This window comes from Solea solea, chromosome 2 (genome assembly GCF_958295425.1).
Source record: "Solea solea chromosome 2, fSolSol10.1, whole genome shotgun sequence".
In the NCBI taxonomy this organism is placed as follows: domain Eukaryota; kingdom Metazoa; phylum Chordata; class Actinopteri; order Pleuronectiformes; family Soleidae; genus Solea; species Solea solea.
In genome coordinates, this window is record NC_081135.1 from 32,790,470 (window position 1) to 32,806,840 (window position 16,371).

The 16,371-nt window shown below is 39.4% G+C and overlaps 2 protein-coding genes across 4 annotated transcripts in view; both read left to right on the forward strand.

Annotated features, from left to right (window-relative positions):
- The first annotated feature begins 846 nt into the window (after positions 1-846).
- LOC131475836 (C-X-C chemokine receptor type 1-like) lies at positions 847-4,377 on the forward strand. Of its 2 annotated transcripts, none has more exons than XM_058654168.1 (2): positions 847-996; positions 2,110-4,377. In XM_058654168.1, the coding sequence occupies exons 1-2, from the start codon at positions 888-890 to the stop codon at positions 3,183-3,185; spliced, it is 1,185 nt and encodes a 394-aa protein (XP_058510151.1). In that variant the 5' UTR covers positions 847-887; the 3' UTR covers positions 3,186-4,377. The 2 variants fall into 2 exon arrangements, with proteins under 2 accessions (XP_058510151.1, XP_058510161.1); XM_058654178.1 differs by having other exon boundaries at positions 2,137-4,377.
- A 1,925-nt stretch (positions 4,378-6,302) lies between these two features.
- spegb (striated muscle enriched protein kinase b) overlaps positions 6,303-16,371 on the forward strand; it is a 29,052-nt gene continuing 18,983 nt past the window's right edge. Inside the window, exons 1-2 of one of the 2 annotated variants that reach the window (XM_058616302.1) lie at positions 6,303-7,369; positions 15,771-15,857. In XM_058616302.1, the coding sequence (XP_058472285.1) occupies positions 6,952-7,369; positions 15,771-15,857 (505 nt within the window). In that variant the 5' untranslated portion in view covers positions 6,303-6,951. The remainder of the gene's footprint in view (positions 7,370-15,770; positions 15,858-16,371) is intronic. The other variant, XM_058616309.1, reaches the window with a different exon arrangement.

Genomic DNA, 16,371 nt, shown 5'->3' on the forward strand with positions numbered 1-16,371 from the left:
TACCTTGCCCTTGACCTGTCCCAGAATTACTCAATTTAGACCGACATCTCTCCAGTCACAAGTCCAATTCCTTCTCACTTGGACGTGGCTTGGTCGAACCAGATGACATTCCTGCTGTACAACAATGCTAAAATAAGAGTTATTAAATATTTGCAAAATGTGGGGAAGAATCACGCACTTGATACGTTTCTTTCTCCTCTAAATAAACATTAAATATAAAGTTAGACAGCCATGTCGCTTTGCCTCTCTTGCATGTCATCCAGTGTTTATTTAGTTTAGCTGATAATCATGAAGTGGTTTCCCTTTCGTTTTTTTAATTGTGTTTTTTTTTTTTGCCCGCAGTGTGACAGTGGCATCTCATGACTGTGGTGATTCAGATAATGTGACTCACACGTATTAATGCGGAGGGGAAACCACATGTGGTGCAGGAATAACCAAACAATAACTACTGTCAACACTGAATGTTAATGTTAATGGAATTAGAGAAGTAACTGAGAGGAGTTAATATGAAAAATAAGTTTATTGTATAGACAGTATGAGTGAGTATAAAGTACATAGAAAATGAAGCAATAAAATGTAAACAGACACATGTTCCACGTTATATATTAGTGATCAGCCACAGCAGTAAAACTGGAGACTAAATGTCGTGTCTGTGTATTATTTTTTTTACTTTTATCAAGCCATGAACAACTATATACACTACAAAATAAAAGAATGTTCTTAATAGGCTATAGATTGTCCTCTGCTCCCAACATTAGAACCAGATTTAATGTGACAAGTTGTTGTATATTTTATACACTTTCAAATGTATTTATCACATTTTCCTTTTTTGTGCTTTTCAGCGGATGAATATGTCAAGTTGATGAAGCAAACAGGAAAAAGAGCTCATGGTATATGATGATGGGAAGGGGGTGGAGAGAGTCACACTTCTTTGTTCTTTGCCTCCTCGTGAGATAGTCAGCAGTGCCTCTGACCAAGAAGACGCAGCAATGACTGGTGAGTGTCTCTCATCCTTGAAATGAAAACTGATATTTGTTGTTTTATTTGATACACAGTGTTGTGTCGGTCAATATTTAGACAGTGGTTCTAAATTCAGTTCATACACATACAAGAAAAGGAAATATTTAATATAATTTATAAAATTGAACTTAATTCAGATTTTCCAAAACAGCAGAAAAATAAATAAATGTTTATAAAGACCTATTGGTATTAAAAAACAACCAAATGTTTCTCTTTGGGCTTCTCTTAATCTTATAGATTTTAAGAATGATTTCCACATACCTGCTGTTAATTCATTAATATTTAGAGAAGCAATCTCCCAGATTAATCACAATAACATATCATAGTTGTTCATTTTCTTCACATGGGCACTATTATGTGGACTAATGTATTAAATGAATGCTCAGTATTCAACCTTAAACCTCAGCCTTATAAGACAAACCAGGTGACAGGGTAGCCTTTATGTCACCGAACAGGTCGGCTCATAGCACACCCACCTCATTTAGACTTAAAACCAGTCATTGACAGTAAATTATGGGATGTAATTCATTTACATTTAACGTTATTTGCAAACAAACAAACAAACAAACAAACAAACAAACAAAAAGAGCTGACTTTGCCACACCACTCTCAGGATATGAATTAGATTAGATTTTATCGACCCCACTGGGGAAGTTCACTTGTTACAGCAATGGTAACACATTCATTGAGAGTGTTCATGCACAACACTCACTCACTCATTCATGACAGGCTCCACTGGAGTATGCAGGCGAGTGGGCAGGGCTAACTGAAGAATTCATATTTATTTTAGTACATTTTATTGTGAATATGGTTAATGATGATTATTGATTAATATGTGTTATGGTTCATTATGTAGCTGTACTATAAAACGCTTTTTCCCATAAACAAAGCAATACACTGTCTAACAGTAAGAATTAGACTTGTCATGATAACACATTAGTTTGGATGATATATAAGTTGTATATTTATTGTGAAAACAATAGAATTGTTTTTTTTATCCCCATTTATTATGTAACAATGATAATAATGTCAGTACATCCTATGATACATATTGTAACATACAAGTATATTATTGTGCTTTGTCCTTAGATCCAAACTCCTCTTCTTTTATCTTAGACTTTGGCGCCATTTATGACGAACTCAACTTCACCTACAATTACACTGAGTTCGTCCCTGATCCTGCAACGCAGGCCTGCAAATCCTTCTCCCTCCCAGACACAGTGATGATTGCCGCCAGCGTGTTCTACATCCTCATCTTCCTGTTGGCCATTCCTGGAAATCTGGTGGTGGGCCTGGTGATTGGCCTCAGCAAGCAGTCACTGCCGCCCTCTGACCTCTACCTCCTTCACCTGGCCGTCGCCGACCTCATCCTTGCCGCCACTATCCCGTTTTGGGCCGTCTCTGTCTCGTGGGGCTGGGTGTTCGGAGATGCCATGTGCAAAATTGTTACCATCCTCCTGGAGCTGAGCTGCTACTCCAGCATCCTCTTCCTAACTTGCATCAGTATAGACCGCTACATGGCGATTGTGCACGCGATGGACGCACGCAAGGCGAACCGCCAGCTGATCAGCTGGGTAGTTTGTGCCGCCGTCTGGGCTTTGGGAGCGTTGTTGTCTCTGCCGGGCCTCTTCAGTTCCTCGTTCCAATCTCAAAACTCGAGCCGAATTGTGTGCACTGAAATGTATGACCTCAGCAGTGCTGAAGAGTGGCGTCTGGCCACCAGAATCGTGCGCCATGCTTTGGGTTTTGTGATCCCTCTGACCATCATGTTGAACTGTTACGGAGTGACCATACGGCGTCTCCTTCAAATCCGCGGCGGATTTCAGCGGCAACGTGCCATGAAGGTGATCTTGGTCGTGGTCGTGGCCTTTCTGCTCTGCTGGACGCCGTACCACATTGCAGTGATGATGGATTCGTTCTTCAGGACGAGACTAGTGCCCCACCTGTGCCCGGCGAGGATTGCGGTGGATCACGCCATGTTTGCCACCCAGAGTCTCGGCCTGCTCCACAGCTGTGTGAACCCGGTGCTGTATGCCTTTGTGGGGGAGAAATTCAGGAGGAGGCTGCTGCAGATAATGAGGAAGATCGGCTTCATGGAGAGAGCATCGGTTTCAAGGGCCAGCAGGTCTTCACTGTCATCAGAAATCACTTCCACCGTCATGTGAGAATGACGGTGGAAGGGGACACGTCTCAAACTCTCCAGAGGGCTGTTTCACCAAAGCAGAAGAAAGAAATCCAGGATTGTTATAGAAAACCCAGGATTGGATCAGTTCATCCTGGATTTTTATGTTTCACATAGGATAAGGACATGCAGCTGTAGGCCACTCGAGGTTTAAGTATTTTAGATACAGGCGCTTTCACAGCTTTCTTTATCAGAACACAAGGTGGGATTTATTGTTTGAGAAAAGGCTGCGTATTTTAACCTGACGGAGCAAAATGGTGTCAGACAACAGAAGCCTGACTGCATAATGTAGACTAGAAATTAGAGTTAGTGGTGAATGAAGTGCACTTCATTTGTAATCATTAAAAAAAAGAAGATAATGATGCTTTTAACAGGCAATAGTACACAGTACACTTTGAATGGTCCTTTGTACAGAAAGGGAAATACACATTGACAGATGTAGTCATGAGGCTACACTGCTTTACTTTATGAGCATGTTTATAATGTATTCTGTTGTGTTGTTAAGTAATGTCTTAGTCTGGCAGCTGGTTTTACCCTTTTTGTTAAACGTCTTACTTTATGTTGATATAAAACTAACATGAAACTGGATATCCCTGGCTTCCTCTATCTAGGTTTTGTGAAACAGCCTTGTGATAAAAATTCAGGTCAACTGTTTAAAAAAAAAAAAAAAAAAAATCCCTCTATTTTTTTTAATCTATATTATTTAACTTAGTTTTGGTTTCATGCATGCATGTCTACAAGGGGAATGTTGCTTAAAGGGAAGCTGCAAATGTATCTGTGTGAAACATTTCAACCTGCTCACTTGAGCCTGAGGAAACCTTGGAAACCTTGACAGCTTTCAAGTGCGGCTACATTTCAACATGGCCAATACCTTTATGTCACAACCTCGAGACAAAGCCGCTGCTGAGGAAATGCATAGAGAAGCAGCGAAGTGGACTCAGAGATCGGATGTTGTAAAATATCTTGCTGCAATTCTATGTGATTTAAATCTGCATTTCACTGTGACTCCTTCTGCTGCCACAAGAATATAATCTATATTGTATGAACAGGTATACATATTTTTATAGTCATTTTTTCCCCCCACTGTTCTTAAGATGTATGTATTAGCTGAAGACAACAGGTTGTCATTCACTGTATTTTTTGTTTTATTAATAAAAGTTTCATATTAACCTGTACATGTTTGTGTTATTGGTCTTTTCCATGGTGGACATTATGACAAGTCACAGTAGGAGAAGCACAGGTGCAAATAATGAATCAAATTCAAGGTGTCCTCACTACTTGAGCTGAACAAAGCCGTCGTTAGCGTAATCACGAGCACCTGTGTGTTTCACAAAATGTCTGCTGTGTCTGCAGCAACAGAGGCCGTTTCCTCCCTGTTTTTTACATTTACGAGAAGGGCGGTGTGTTCTAAAGGGAGATGTATGACTGTAAAAGCAATGACAGAAGGTAGGCCGTGTGTTTTTGCTTACTTTGCAGCATGTGTTCTCATTTAATGTACTCCAGGAAAAGAATTACAAACTGTGACGCCATCTTTACTCAACCTTCTTGTGATCATAGAGGACTTAGGAGTTTTAATTCAACTCCACAGCTGTGTAATAATAGGTAGCTAGGACGTTTTGTCACTGCTAACAGCTGCTAGCAGCTGCTAACCTCTCCCCGTCCCTCCTGTGTATGAAGTAAAGTTGAAAGTTGACTTGCTAAACCACAAAAAAACTTACAAAACAACATCTTAAGGGGAAGAAAAAAGCAGAAAAGAGAACGTAAAGGTATAGAAGTCACAATGCAGTCCACACTTAGTGCATTGTGTGTATGTGGAGAGCTGTACACTCTTTAAGTTCAAGCCCCATATCAGTGAATTTGGATGCTCATTTTGAGTGGACAGTGAGTGGGACTCACACTCCAGGACGAGACAAGTGACACAGGTCCTTGTCCTCACTCCTGACGAAGTTGTAAACACTCTTAAACATGTTAAATATTGTAGTGGTTTAGCTGAAAATGAAAAGAGAAGGTGAGTGAAGAGGGATATAGCTATAATAAGCTACAAATAAAAAAAGTGCAGAGGAGAAATGTATGTCAAACAGACAGTTTTTCTGGAATAAAAACAAATTTTTTTTGCGACCAATACCATAGCTCAGACCTAATGAAGTTCTGGTTAAAGGTTAGTTTTAAGACTTATTGTAAGTCACTCTAGGATAAAAGCATCTGCTAAATCATGTAATCTAATGTAAAGACGTGGACTGTGGTTGGGCTAAGGTTACAGTGAGTCATAGTGTGTATTTTTGGTTGATTCTACATTAATTTCATGATTTTATTATAAGCTTCAGGTTTATTTTCGCGATTAATTAGAAAATTGTCAGATTAATTCGTTACTTTTTTTTATTAATTGACAGCCTTGTTTTTGAGGTCCTAAAAAAACTATCTTTGTGAAGACATTTTGACCACGTGGGGACATTTTGTCTGGGTCCCATAACTTTAAAGTGCTTTTTCAGGGTTAGGACTTGGTTTAGTTGAGGGTTATGGTAAGGGCCTGATCCTTACCCTAACTTAGGTGTCCTCACTCAGATATAAAACATGTTTGTGTGTGTACCTGCATTTATCCTTGTCAGGACCAGTAATAGTCCCCAAGGAGACCAAAACCTGGTCCTAACGAAGCAGAACCTAATTTCTGAGGAACTGGTTAAGTGTAGATCTAACACAATCGTAATTGCGATTTCGGTTACAGTGAGGCATTAAGTAGTTATTGTTATGGTTCGGGATAATGCTTTGTTTACTTTGATCATTGTGGAGTCCTTGCAAGAATAAGGACTTGGTTTTATGGTTATGACGATCATCTCATCACAACTGAGATGCCAACCCAACCACTCTGTTGTCTTAATTTGGCCCCTAAATGAAATGTGTCACACACTAACACCAGTCTCTCCCTCTGTGCCAAGTATTGCACCATCTCGCATGTTCTACTGACCTCAGGTTGGCTAAAAATGACAAGGGGGCGGGAGCCTAGCAATGAGTGGGCAGACAGATCACCACGCAGCTGTCATTGTGAGGCTTGCTGGGCTGTGACTGTCATTTCCCTGTTCGGACTGACTGGCAGAGGGTTGGGGGGAGATCATGAGTGGGGTGGCTTAGCTCATGGGGCAAGGAGGAGGGGGGACCGTGCAACTTGTTGGACAGGACCTGATGCTTGCACTCAATCGGAGGCAAAGTTAAAGAAGAAATCTAAAGGACTGCTGGGAATAAAGGGAATCTCACTGAAGACTCACTCACGTTCTGCAACTGGGAGATGGTGTCAAGAGGCTGAAAAGTCCAGGGAACATCGGGAGAAGGAAGGAAGGGAAAAGCTGGGCCTTCACTTTTCAAGCGACACGTCAAGGGAACTGTTAATGCAACATGATCCAGAGGGTCCTGCCCTAAAAATACCTCTGGGCAGCAGAGTGGAGCTATCTCTATCAACTGAATTACCTGGTAATCAACGGTTGCTTTTTCCTCTTCTGACAACACCTCAGCTCAGAGAACAGCACTTTAAGTAGAGTTCATCCGTGTCAGATATGCTTCCCCATGCTTTTGATTTGGTTTTCCAAGTAAAACAATCTATAAAATGTAAGAATATGCTAATGTGAGCATTGTTCATGAACGCAGATGCCCTGGTTGAGGTTTGGTTTATAATATAACGGCCAGTCGGTGCTACAATTGTGCTGCTGAGTAGGGCAGTTACAACATTCATTGGGAGGGTCTGCCAAATCAGTTGAACCATGAGGAAAGGAGAAGTGCAAATGACCCTGAAAAAGGGGCCAGATGAGGCAGTGGCACCCGCAAGCCCTGTCATTCCCCCAAAACGGTCCAAAACTAACCCTGAGCAAGTCGTCCCAGAGCCTCAGGGAACTGGTTATCCCACCCCAACTCCCCCCGTGTTTGTACGCAAAATGAGGAACGCCGCTGTGGGGACAGGCTGCGACATCCGCCTGAAGGTGACGGTGGCTGGAGACCCCCAGCCGTCTCTCTACTGGTACCACAATGATGAGCTCCTCAACATGGAGAACCAGGAGTATGGGGGGCTTTGGATTAGAGACTGCAAACCAAGTGATGCCGGCCTCTACACCTGCATTGCCAACAATCACCTGGGAGAAGCTCGGACCAGCGCTGTCCTCGCTGTCTTGGATCTGGGTGAAGGTAAGATATAAATGTTTTTTCTTGCATTTCAGTTTTTTTTTATGTTATTTAATTTCTTCATTATTTTTGCAGCATTCCATATGGGTCTAGATCAGGGGTGTCAAACTCAAACGCCTTGGGGGGCCAATGAGTGTCTAGACTGGTCATGAGGGGGCTGGTCTCAAAGGACAATGTTTTCATGGGCCATTGTTTGGGCTGCATGTTATCAATTGGGGGGCCACATGTGGCCCGCAGGCCGCCAGTTTGACTCCTCTGGTCTAGATCAAATAGTATGCAAAAAGACATCTAACATTATACGGCAGATAATTACTCGCATTTTGAAAACTAAGTAAAGTGCCTTTAATTGATTTCGTAACTGCAGAATTTGGTCTCTCCTTGAGGCAGCGATTACGTGTGACATCAAATTACACTTGTATTATAATGTCCATCCCATAGTTGACGATTGTGTATTAGAGGCAAGGCCACCTGGCTTTTTATGAGAGCCTGTCTAACTTTCTGTTCCAGTTGCTGCCATAAAAATATGATGATCCAGGTGGGACGTTGTTTTATTGTGTTAGATACAGCTGCAAATGCCAAACACATTTTTCACTTCTCATTCAGGGCTAAAAGTAAAAGCCGTTTTATTGATATTTTTATCCCCCAAATGTTTAATTTTATTCATGTGATGTGCTCCAAGTAGAGATTTGGAGAAAACAAAATTGAAATCAAAATATTCAAGCATAATATGTATACACATATTTACAGTGCATAGCATACAAATACATACATACAAACTTTCTGAATTAAATTACTAGACACTTTTTTGTTTTGTTTTATGCCTTCAGAGGTCGACATTGTACCCAGCACAGTAATAGGGAACTGCATTTCTCCTCTGTTAATTTACTTTGTGTTGAATTAGCAGTTTTGGAGTAAGTCGGTTAGATTCTCACCATGCATACAGGGTCACTGAAAGCAAATATTTCTTCTTGTATACCGTGACAAACTCAAGCCTTTGGAGGTGTATGACAGATGTCAGATTCTTCAGTTTCTCTCTAAGGATGCTCATAAAGCTCAGAAGGCTGGTGCAGCTCCTTTTGCATTTTGATCAAGAAAACCTCTCTTTTTATACGGCTTGTCACCTGCAGCACTGCTCTAAATTCAGCTCGACTCCCGCCCTTCATATGCGTATATATATTTATATATGTGTGTGTATATATATCAGCACAGGTGCTTTTTTTTCTGCAGTGCTCAGCATGAGTGTGTGGTGGAAACTCACTCTTCAATATGGAACTGCGTTTTCCTGCTGGAGGAGAGTGTTTGTGGCACACATTTGCATGCACTCAGACCTCAAGAGTCATCACTGCAGAAGATTTGGTGGATAGTAGAGCTGTCTGACGCCGTGTAAAATGGGACACTTGGCATGCACATAACACTCCCGCCTGACTTAATGCTGCGGCAAGATGCTTTTTGACAAGAGCCGGGCACAAACCGAACGTGGTGATATCCGCAGTGGGCGAGGTGGCGATCCCGATATAATATTTCCCTTCACATTGAACGGAGAGCAAGTGAACAATTACATGTTTTAAGTTAATGCAATTAGCAAATCGCAATTTAATTGTTCCATTTTTGATTGTTCTCTGTCAATTTCAAAATAGAATATATATAAACGTTGGAAAGATTGGGAAAACTTTAGGTCACAGAATAGCAACAACATGGCATTAATAGTTTTAATAAAAGTTATTTTTATATCTAATGTGATTTCCAGCTTGGTAATTTGTTATAGTGTGGTTAATAAGGAGATCATATTGCAGTAATATTGTGTTTTTTCCAAATTATTACCCAGGTAATAGTTTAGTAATTACTATAGAATACAATGAGTGTAAAAGGTTCACTTTTATTCCATTGTTATTACCAAGCTATGGCTTAGTGATTACTATAGTAATAAAGTATCACCATAATATCACTTCACATTGACGTACTATTAGTACTATTATTAATATACTATTAATATACATACTATGGCCTCACAGTAATGTAAAATGTTGCCAAAACATTCTTATCTTTAAGTTATCATTAGCATTAGACTATAGTAGTTTATTGTGACTTAGATTGCAACTCAAATCCCAATTGCTACATGTGTAAAAGAAGAAAAATACACATTTATCTTACCCAAATGATCCAGCCCCTATCAAATATGACACTGTTCTTACAGATCAATCACCATGTCAACACTTCAAACATGGATTGGAGACGTATCGTAGAATAGAGAGGTGCAAGTACAGGTTATTGTAAACATGGCACATATTTCTGTTTCAAGTAAAATCAATCACTTAGCCAATTAAATAATTGCTAGTTTGTGTAGTGTAGTTGAGGGTCTTATGTAATCCTGTGTTCCAGTCGATAATGTGGTTTAAATATACTACTTGTATATAATCTTCACACGGGGGTTTTCTTTGCCTGTCCACTTTAACCTTCCTTTTGATTCCGCTCTCTGCTGCTTCACCATGTGCTTGGTCTACAGCTGTCCCATCACTCACTGATGCCGCCATGAGCCCTTTCTCTCTCTCTCTCTCTCTCCCTTTTTGAAAATGTCTCTCTTTACCGCCCCCCTCGCCCACCAACTCTCCACAGTTATTTATACAGTGGAATGTGCCAGGCCTTAGATTTTTCTGATGTTAGCAGGCCAGCGTCTCTCCTGTTACCCACAAAGACATCACTGCTAATTTTAGCCAGCGGCTGGATGACTGTTTTTGCCCCTCTTCTAATCAGGGTTTGGGCCAATATTGAATCCACAACACCCATTCAATACTTTATTTGTATCATGACGATCACCAGATGTATATAGCCACCTGTGATCTATATATTGTCTTCTTGGACAATTGGGTCCAGCGCTGTAGGTATTTTCTCTCCAGTTCCACTTCACCTGTTGTAGGAACTTTTATTGTGAAAGGGCTTTTTTAGTTCTGAAATCATTCAATTTGACAAAATTGAGATTAAAGTACAGTAAAAAAAGAATGAACAAAGCATGGTAAATGCACTAAAGTAATGGCTTTAAAAAACACATATACCATACTATACTAAGCTATGCTATATTATACATACATGTACACTGTGTTGCACTAAAATGCATGTGTTTTAAATAACATAAAGTTGTCATTCATTTATCTTGTACATGGTAGTAAAACTAGTAATTATGAACATAATTATCCATGATATTATTTTGTAAATTGTAAAAATGCATTAGAATCACGGTCTTTCTGACCACATGGGGGCAGTGAAAACGAGCTGTAAGCACATCACGGTCATGCAGTCGTAATATCACATCTTGGGTTAATTTGTTTTCACCTTTTTTTTTTTCTTTTTTTTTTTTAAGCAAACAGTTGCCTTTTTATTTGTCCAGCCCCCACACAGAGCAACATCAACTGTGCCCTGTGAATGTTGACACCATAGGTGGTAAATCCACAACAATGAGCTGAAAGATGGCAGAAAGCAGCATGGAGCTTGAAGGGACCTGCAGAGTCAGGTGATCAAATGTCTCTTTAAATTTTGGTGATGGTATATTTAAAATTAAAGGAGTTATAATGCCTTGGTTTAACCTTTCCACAGAGCGGGCTGTTAGTAAGAACTTCACATGTCGTCACAGAGTGTGACTGTGGCACCTTTCCAGTATGTTTGGATAGTTTCCACAGTGTTGTCGTCCTCTTGGACCGTGAATGCGAGTGAACAGGTGGAGCTGCCGTTACACAGTGGAAATCCCCTTCACCGCCATGTTGCTTCAATAAGCACAAAAACAAATGTGTGTTTTCTTAAATCCCGAAAAAGGTAACTTTAGTTCATTTGACCCCTTTTAACGTAACATGGTGTGACGGCAGTTCTGTCCGAATCTCAGTCACTTTGGCTTTTTGTGAGTGTTGTGATTGTATTGGCTCATTCTCTGTAAAAGGAGAAACTGCTAGTGAAACATAGTGACGGGCAGCAATAGTTTCAGTACTTTGATGTTCTCCCAGGTCTTAAATTATTAAGCCTCTTAGAGATCAGTTGCCATCTTGTGTGGAATAGAAAGTAAGTTATCTAAAATGTCTGACAGTGACTACAGTACTATTTGTACTTGCTTATACTTCATGTTGCCCAAGTTAAGTCATTGTTTAATTTCATCTTTATCAAAGTCACCTGACCTGCGTAGCAGCAGTGAATCCCCCCCTATGGAGTCCACACACTGGCGGCGATGAATCTGACGGATCTGTGAAAACCACAGTGATGGGAAGTGGAGGGCACATGTTTTATCAGCATGAATGACCTCAGGCAGAGGGGAATTAACATATTTTTAAAGGAGAGTAGATTGACTAACACTGGTTGGGCTTCCTTTAGCTTGATTTGATTTGCACATAAAATAAGTTGGAAACGGTACACCAGTGTCTGCATTACATAATGAAGACAAGGATGAGGAAAACCACGATATTCCTCCATACTTTTTCATCTTGCTTGGCATTCTTAATTTACATCATGAGGTTGTGTCTTCTAATCCTACTAATCACCTACCAATTTATTTTTAGCCATTTTTGGGTGTTCCAAAACAGTGCGTAACACATGACCATCTTCTGTTATGAGGTTATGAAAGTTAAACCAATGAGATGAGCAGGTGGGTTGCAAACGTGAAGAGAATTTTCTGGGGCCGCAGGCTGGTGTTGGTTCATTAAACGAAAAGCCGCTAAGTCTAGAAAAGCTAGCAGTAGCAGGCTTCGTTCCCATTGGCTCCAACATCAAAGCTTTGCTCCCAAAACACTAAGTTCTGGTGGAGGTGTTGCAGCTACTGCAGCCAATAAATCCACAGACTTGATTGACAGAAATAACTGATTCATCTATTTAAAATAATATTGTGAGGACTAAAGACAGCTGCTTTTTTTAACCTTTTTGGTGCACATTTATTTATTGATATCCATCAGGGCATAAAGAAGATTTGAACAAAAAATGTTTCAGAAACGAATTTCATACCCTATAGCTTTAAATTTGAGTTTGTACAGTATGTACAGAAGACTGTAATGTCCCCAATATTTTGGTACTACTTTGTTCAATTTGAATCGGGCCCTGCCCCCCCGCTTCCCTTTTGTCTGTGGCCCCCATAGTCTCTTGAAACACCCCTGGAACTCAAAGTGGATAAAATGCTCCACAGATGTGACAAGCGATGTAGATTATAAGGAAGAAATTATTACATTTTGGGGGGGTTTTTTTCACTTATTTTTGTAACACAGCAATGAAGGTTTAATGTAGTTGAACTGCACTATGCAACACATATTTTATATTAATTTTTAAGTACCGTCAAAGGCTTAAAGAACATGAATCATCTCGCATTTGGAGTGAAATTCCATTTTAAGTTGTGCCATTTCACATGATAGTGATATTAAATGTGTAAGCAGTGGCATATTTTCCCCTCAGGGTGAGGAAATCTTAAATTATTCCAAATGTATCATAGACGATAACTGAGACAAACATTACCAGTGTGTCAAGTGTTGTGTCATCTCCCCTGTGAAGCAGAGCATTTTTTTTGTTGTGTAGACAGTGTAAACAAGCAGTGATACATTTGCCGTGCGAGCGAACAGTGTTCCAGCAATGCAGAGGAGCAAGGAGCTTCCCTGTAGCTGTTGCAGTGATTTTCTCTCTCTCCCTGCCGACAGCACATCATCTCATTACACCGGCTGAGAAATAAGACACAGACACATGGTGCGGAAGGGTGAAAAAAAAAAGAAAGAAGAAAAATGTCATCCAGAGCTGTAGAACACTGATCTAAAAAAAAAAAACATAGAAGCTGGATCACTCCCACTGTATTGTTTTTTTCTGCCTATCAGTGTGCGCTGCATGTGGGGTGGAACACAGCGAGGGAAAGATGCTCACACTGTCGCTGGCTATTGTGTGGATACGGGGGGGTGGGGGCTCCCTCCGAGTGGATGATGTGCATTCAAAAGACATTTCCACCTGCAGATGGAGGTTTACGCTCTGTGCCTTTTCAGACACGGATTTTTCCTCAGAGGAGCCGCTGAGACTTTGAGGTACAACTTGTTACATAATGGACCAAAGTGCCTTCTCTCCTTTTGCTTTTTCTCTCTCCATTTGACTGAGGAGCTATCACGTGCATGTTTGGCAAAGAATTACACTATATAACAAGTTGGACCTATTTACAGCCCGGCCAGATGTTACACGCTGGTGTCTTTTTATAGAGAATCTCCTGATTTAGACATGTAGTAATGGCTCAGAAACCCCAGTGTATTCTGGGGAATACCCTGCTGCTGCTGAGTGTAAGCCAAGACAAACGATGTTTGTCGTGGATATACCAGCAGCCATGAAAATAAAAAATCCAGACCAAAGAAAAAATCAGGCAAGTACAATTTCAGTCTTCTCTTGTCAAGTATTTCTTAAAATTTCCATTGTATATGTTTGTGTATTAATTTGAAATGTTGACAATGGGATTTCTGTCTTTTAAATAAATAACTACTGAGTGACTGCCCACACTGTGTTTCCACGGTGTCAGATGCAGTGAAGATGATAAAAAGAGATGAAGGAGATGCTCTGTACACCCATCACTGAGCGGGAAACTAGATTATGCTAGTGTAATTGTAAGATGTAATCACTATGGCAAACAGAAACCAGCATCAAGGCACACCGCGATGCTGTAAGCTTTGTACTAACTTCAAAGACTTGCAGAAGACTTTGAGTTGCACTGAAATGCTGACACGGTGATGTATGTGTCTGGTTTTACTCATTCCCTATTCTACTTTGTTTCATCGTGTTGTAAATGCTTATATTTGGTGACAGAGAGACAAAAAAGATTTTCTTTATTCCACTTAAATCTATCTGTAAGGCCCCTGAGCTAAATTTGTATTCATTTAAAGGTTCGGTGTGTAAGAAGTCGTGACATCTCATGGCCAGACTGCAAATGGACTCTTCCACTAACCCCTACTTTTCCACGCCAGGAAACTATGGCGACATTTACACACCAGAACATTTTTCTCCTTTGTATAGTAATAGAAGTTGGGACAGGAGCACTCATACTTTTCTTTATTTCTTCCAAAAGAACAACATTTTTTAGGTTGGTGAAAAACGTGGATAATTGACACACAAAACAGAACTGGTGAAACATTTTATAATTTGTATTCTATTTTTATAGTTTGTCCATCTAGGCTGCTGTAGAAACGTGGCAGCGCAAGATATTTTGCAAGGTTGATGCCAAAAATGCCTTTAAAAGGCTTATTCTAAAGCTTTTAAAACCCTACTTTTTAATTTTAAATACATTTTATACACTTCTACGTAACTAAATGTTCCACAATGGACACTTTATCACTGAGTTAGTAAACTTAAATATCCTGATAATGAATGCTTTGGGAAAGTAGGTGTAGGTCTCTATAATAGACTCATTGATTCTTTTAAGACATGCATTTATAACTGCTTTATTAGATTATTATGTGTTACTAAGTTCAAGCATCCAAGAGGTTTATTTTGAAATGTGCAAAAGTACTATATCAATATTACATGCATCAACACTTTGAAATTACTTCCATTGTTTTTATTGTGTGAAACGGAGTAGAGAACTCAAAGTCTGACACAAATAAACCAATTTGGTTTACTTGTTTGATGTTTGTTTTTACACTGAATCTCTGGTCATTGCAGAGATTCTCATGTGATCTTTTATTATAGGGGAACAACACACAGCCTCTGCCTTTTCTTTTTATTTATAAGTAATTCCACCTACAGTGAAGCAAACACCTCATGAGAGCTGCTGGGATGCCGGTGACTCAATTGTGCTTTCTATTTTGAGTTCTCCCTCTGCCTCAACTTACGGATATATCTTTTTTTTTCAGTCTGAGAAAAAAAACAGTGATATCTTTCAGGTGGTTCAGCTACAACAACTGTTTATGTTCAAGATGGACAAAAGGGAGTTAAATAGACTATATGCTGCTAAATGGTAAACATTCTACCATAGTTCCATGACGGCAATGTTTAGTTTGTTTTCAAATGGGATTTCCTTCGCAGTAAGGTTGAGAGAAAAAATGTAATGCAATGAATTAATAAAAGTTAAACCTTCAATTTACCTCGTCACTTTTAATTTTGTTGAATTCACTTTCTGTAATGTGCAATGTGTGTGTGTGTGTGTGTGTATGTGTGTATATATGTATGTGTGTGTGTGTGTGTGTGTATATATGTATATATATATATATATATACATACCCCTAACCCTATATTTGATAGAATATTTGAAAGATTACACACTTTATCCTCTTTGCACAAATCTGACTGGTATCAGTTATAACAAAAATACTACTCTTCAAACATTGTTCAAGGTGAAATATAACTAATTGTAACTCAAATTAAGTGAAAAAAAATAATTCATGTATTATGTTATAATATACTGTATCTATGTATCTTTTTTCAGATTCCGAAACAACAGAGGATGAAGGTGGAGATCAATTTGAGACCAAAGAAGATAGTGGTGAGTGTGAGGACCAGCCTGTGCAAACAGGTATCCACCAATTTTGAATTAACTATAGGTGAAGTTTATTTTTGTCCCTTTATTGAACTCATCTTTACCATTTGCAGAAACTTTAATTAAATGTGTCAGCTGTTTCAAAGGAAGTAATTGCTTCATTTTGCACCGCAAGCTGCATTTAATCCCTCCTGAACTGGTTTATTTTCCCTTGTATTAGGCTCTAAAGGTGAAGGTATTGGCAAACATTAGGCATAGTTAATAATGTAGCAGACATGGACCATTGTTATTCTGAGTAGTGTTTGTCTACATGATGGATGTGAGCCAAACTTTTACTCGGCTCTATTTTGGAAATATCTGGCTTCTCAGCTGTTAATTGCCCCAGTGTGTTCACAGAATAGTTGCTAAGTTTGTCTGCCTCTGTTTACTTGGTATGAACTGTCAGTTAAATATGGCTTTATATATATATATATATATATATATATATATATATATATATATATATATATATATATATATATATATATATATATATATATATATATATATA

What these genes read in the sequence shown, in the direction of transcription:
- LOC131475836 (XM_058654168.1), top strand. Translation starts at nt 888, where the DNA reads ATGGTATATGATGATGGGAAGGGGGTGGAGAGAGTCACACTTCTTTGT. An exon ending in AGAAGACGCAGCAATGACTG is followed by an intron (nt 997 to 2,109) that starts GTGAGTGTCTCT and finishes CTTTGTCCTTAG; the next exon opens with ATCCAAACTCCTCTTCTTTT.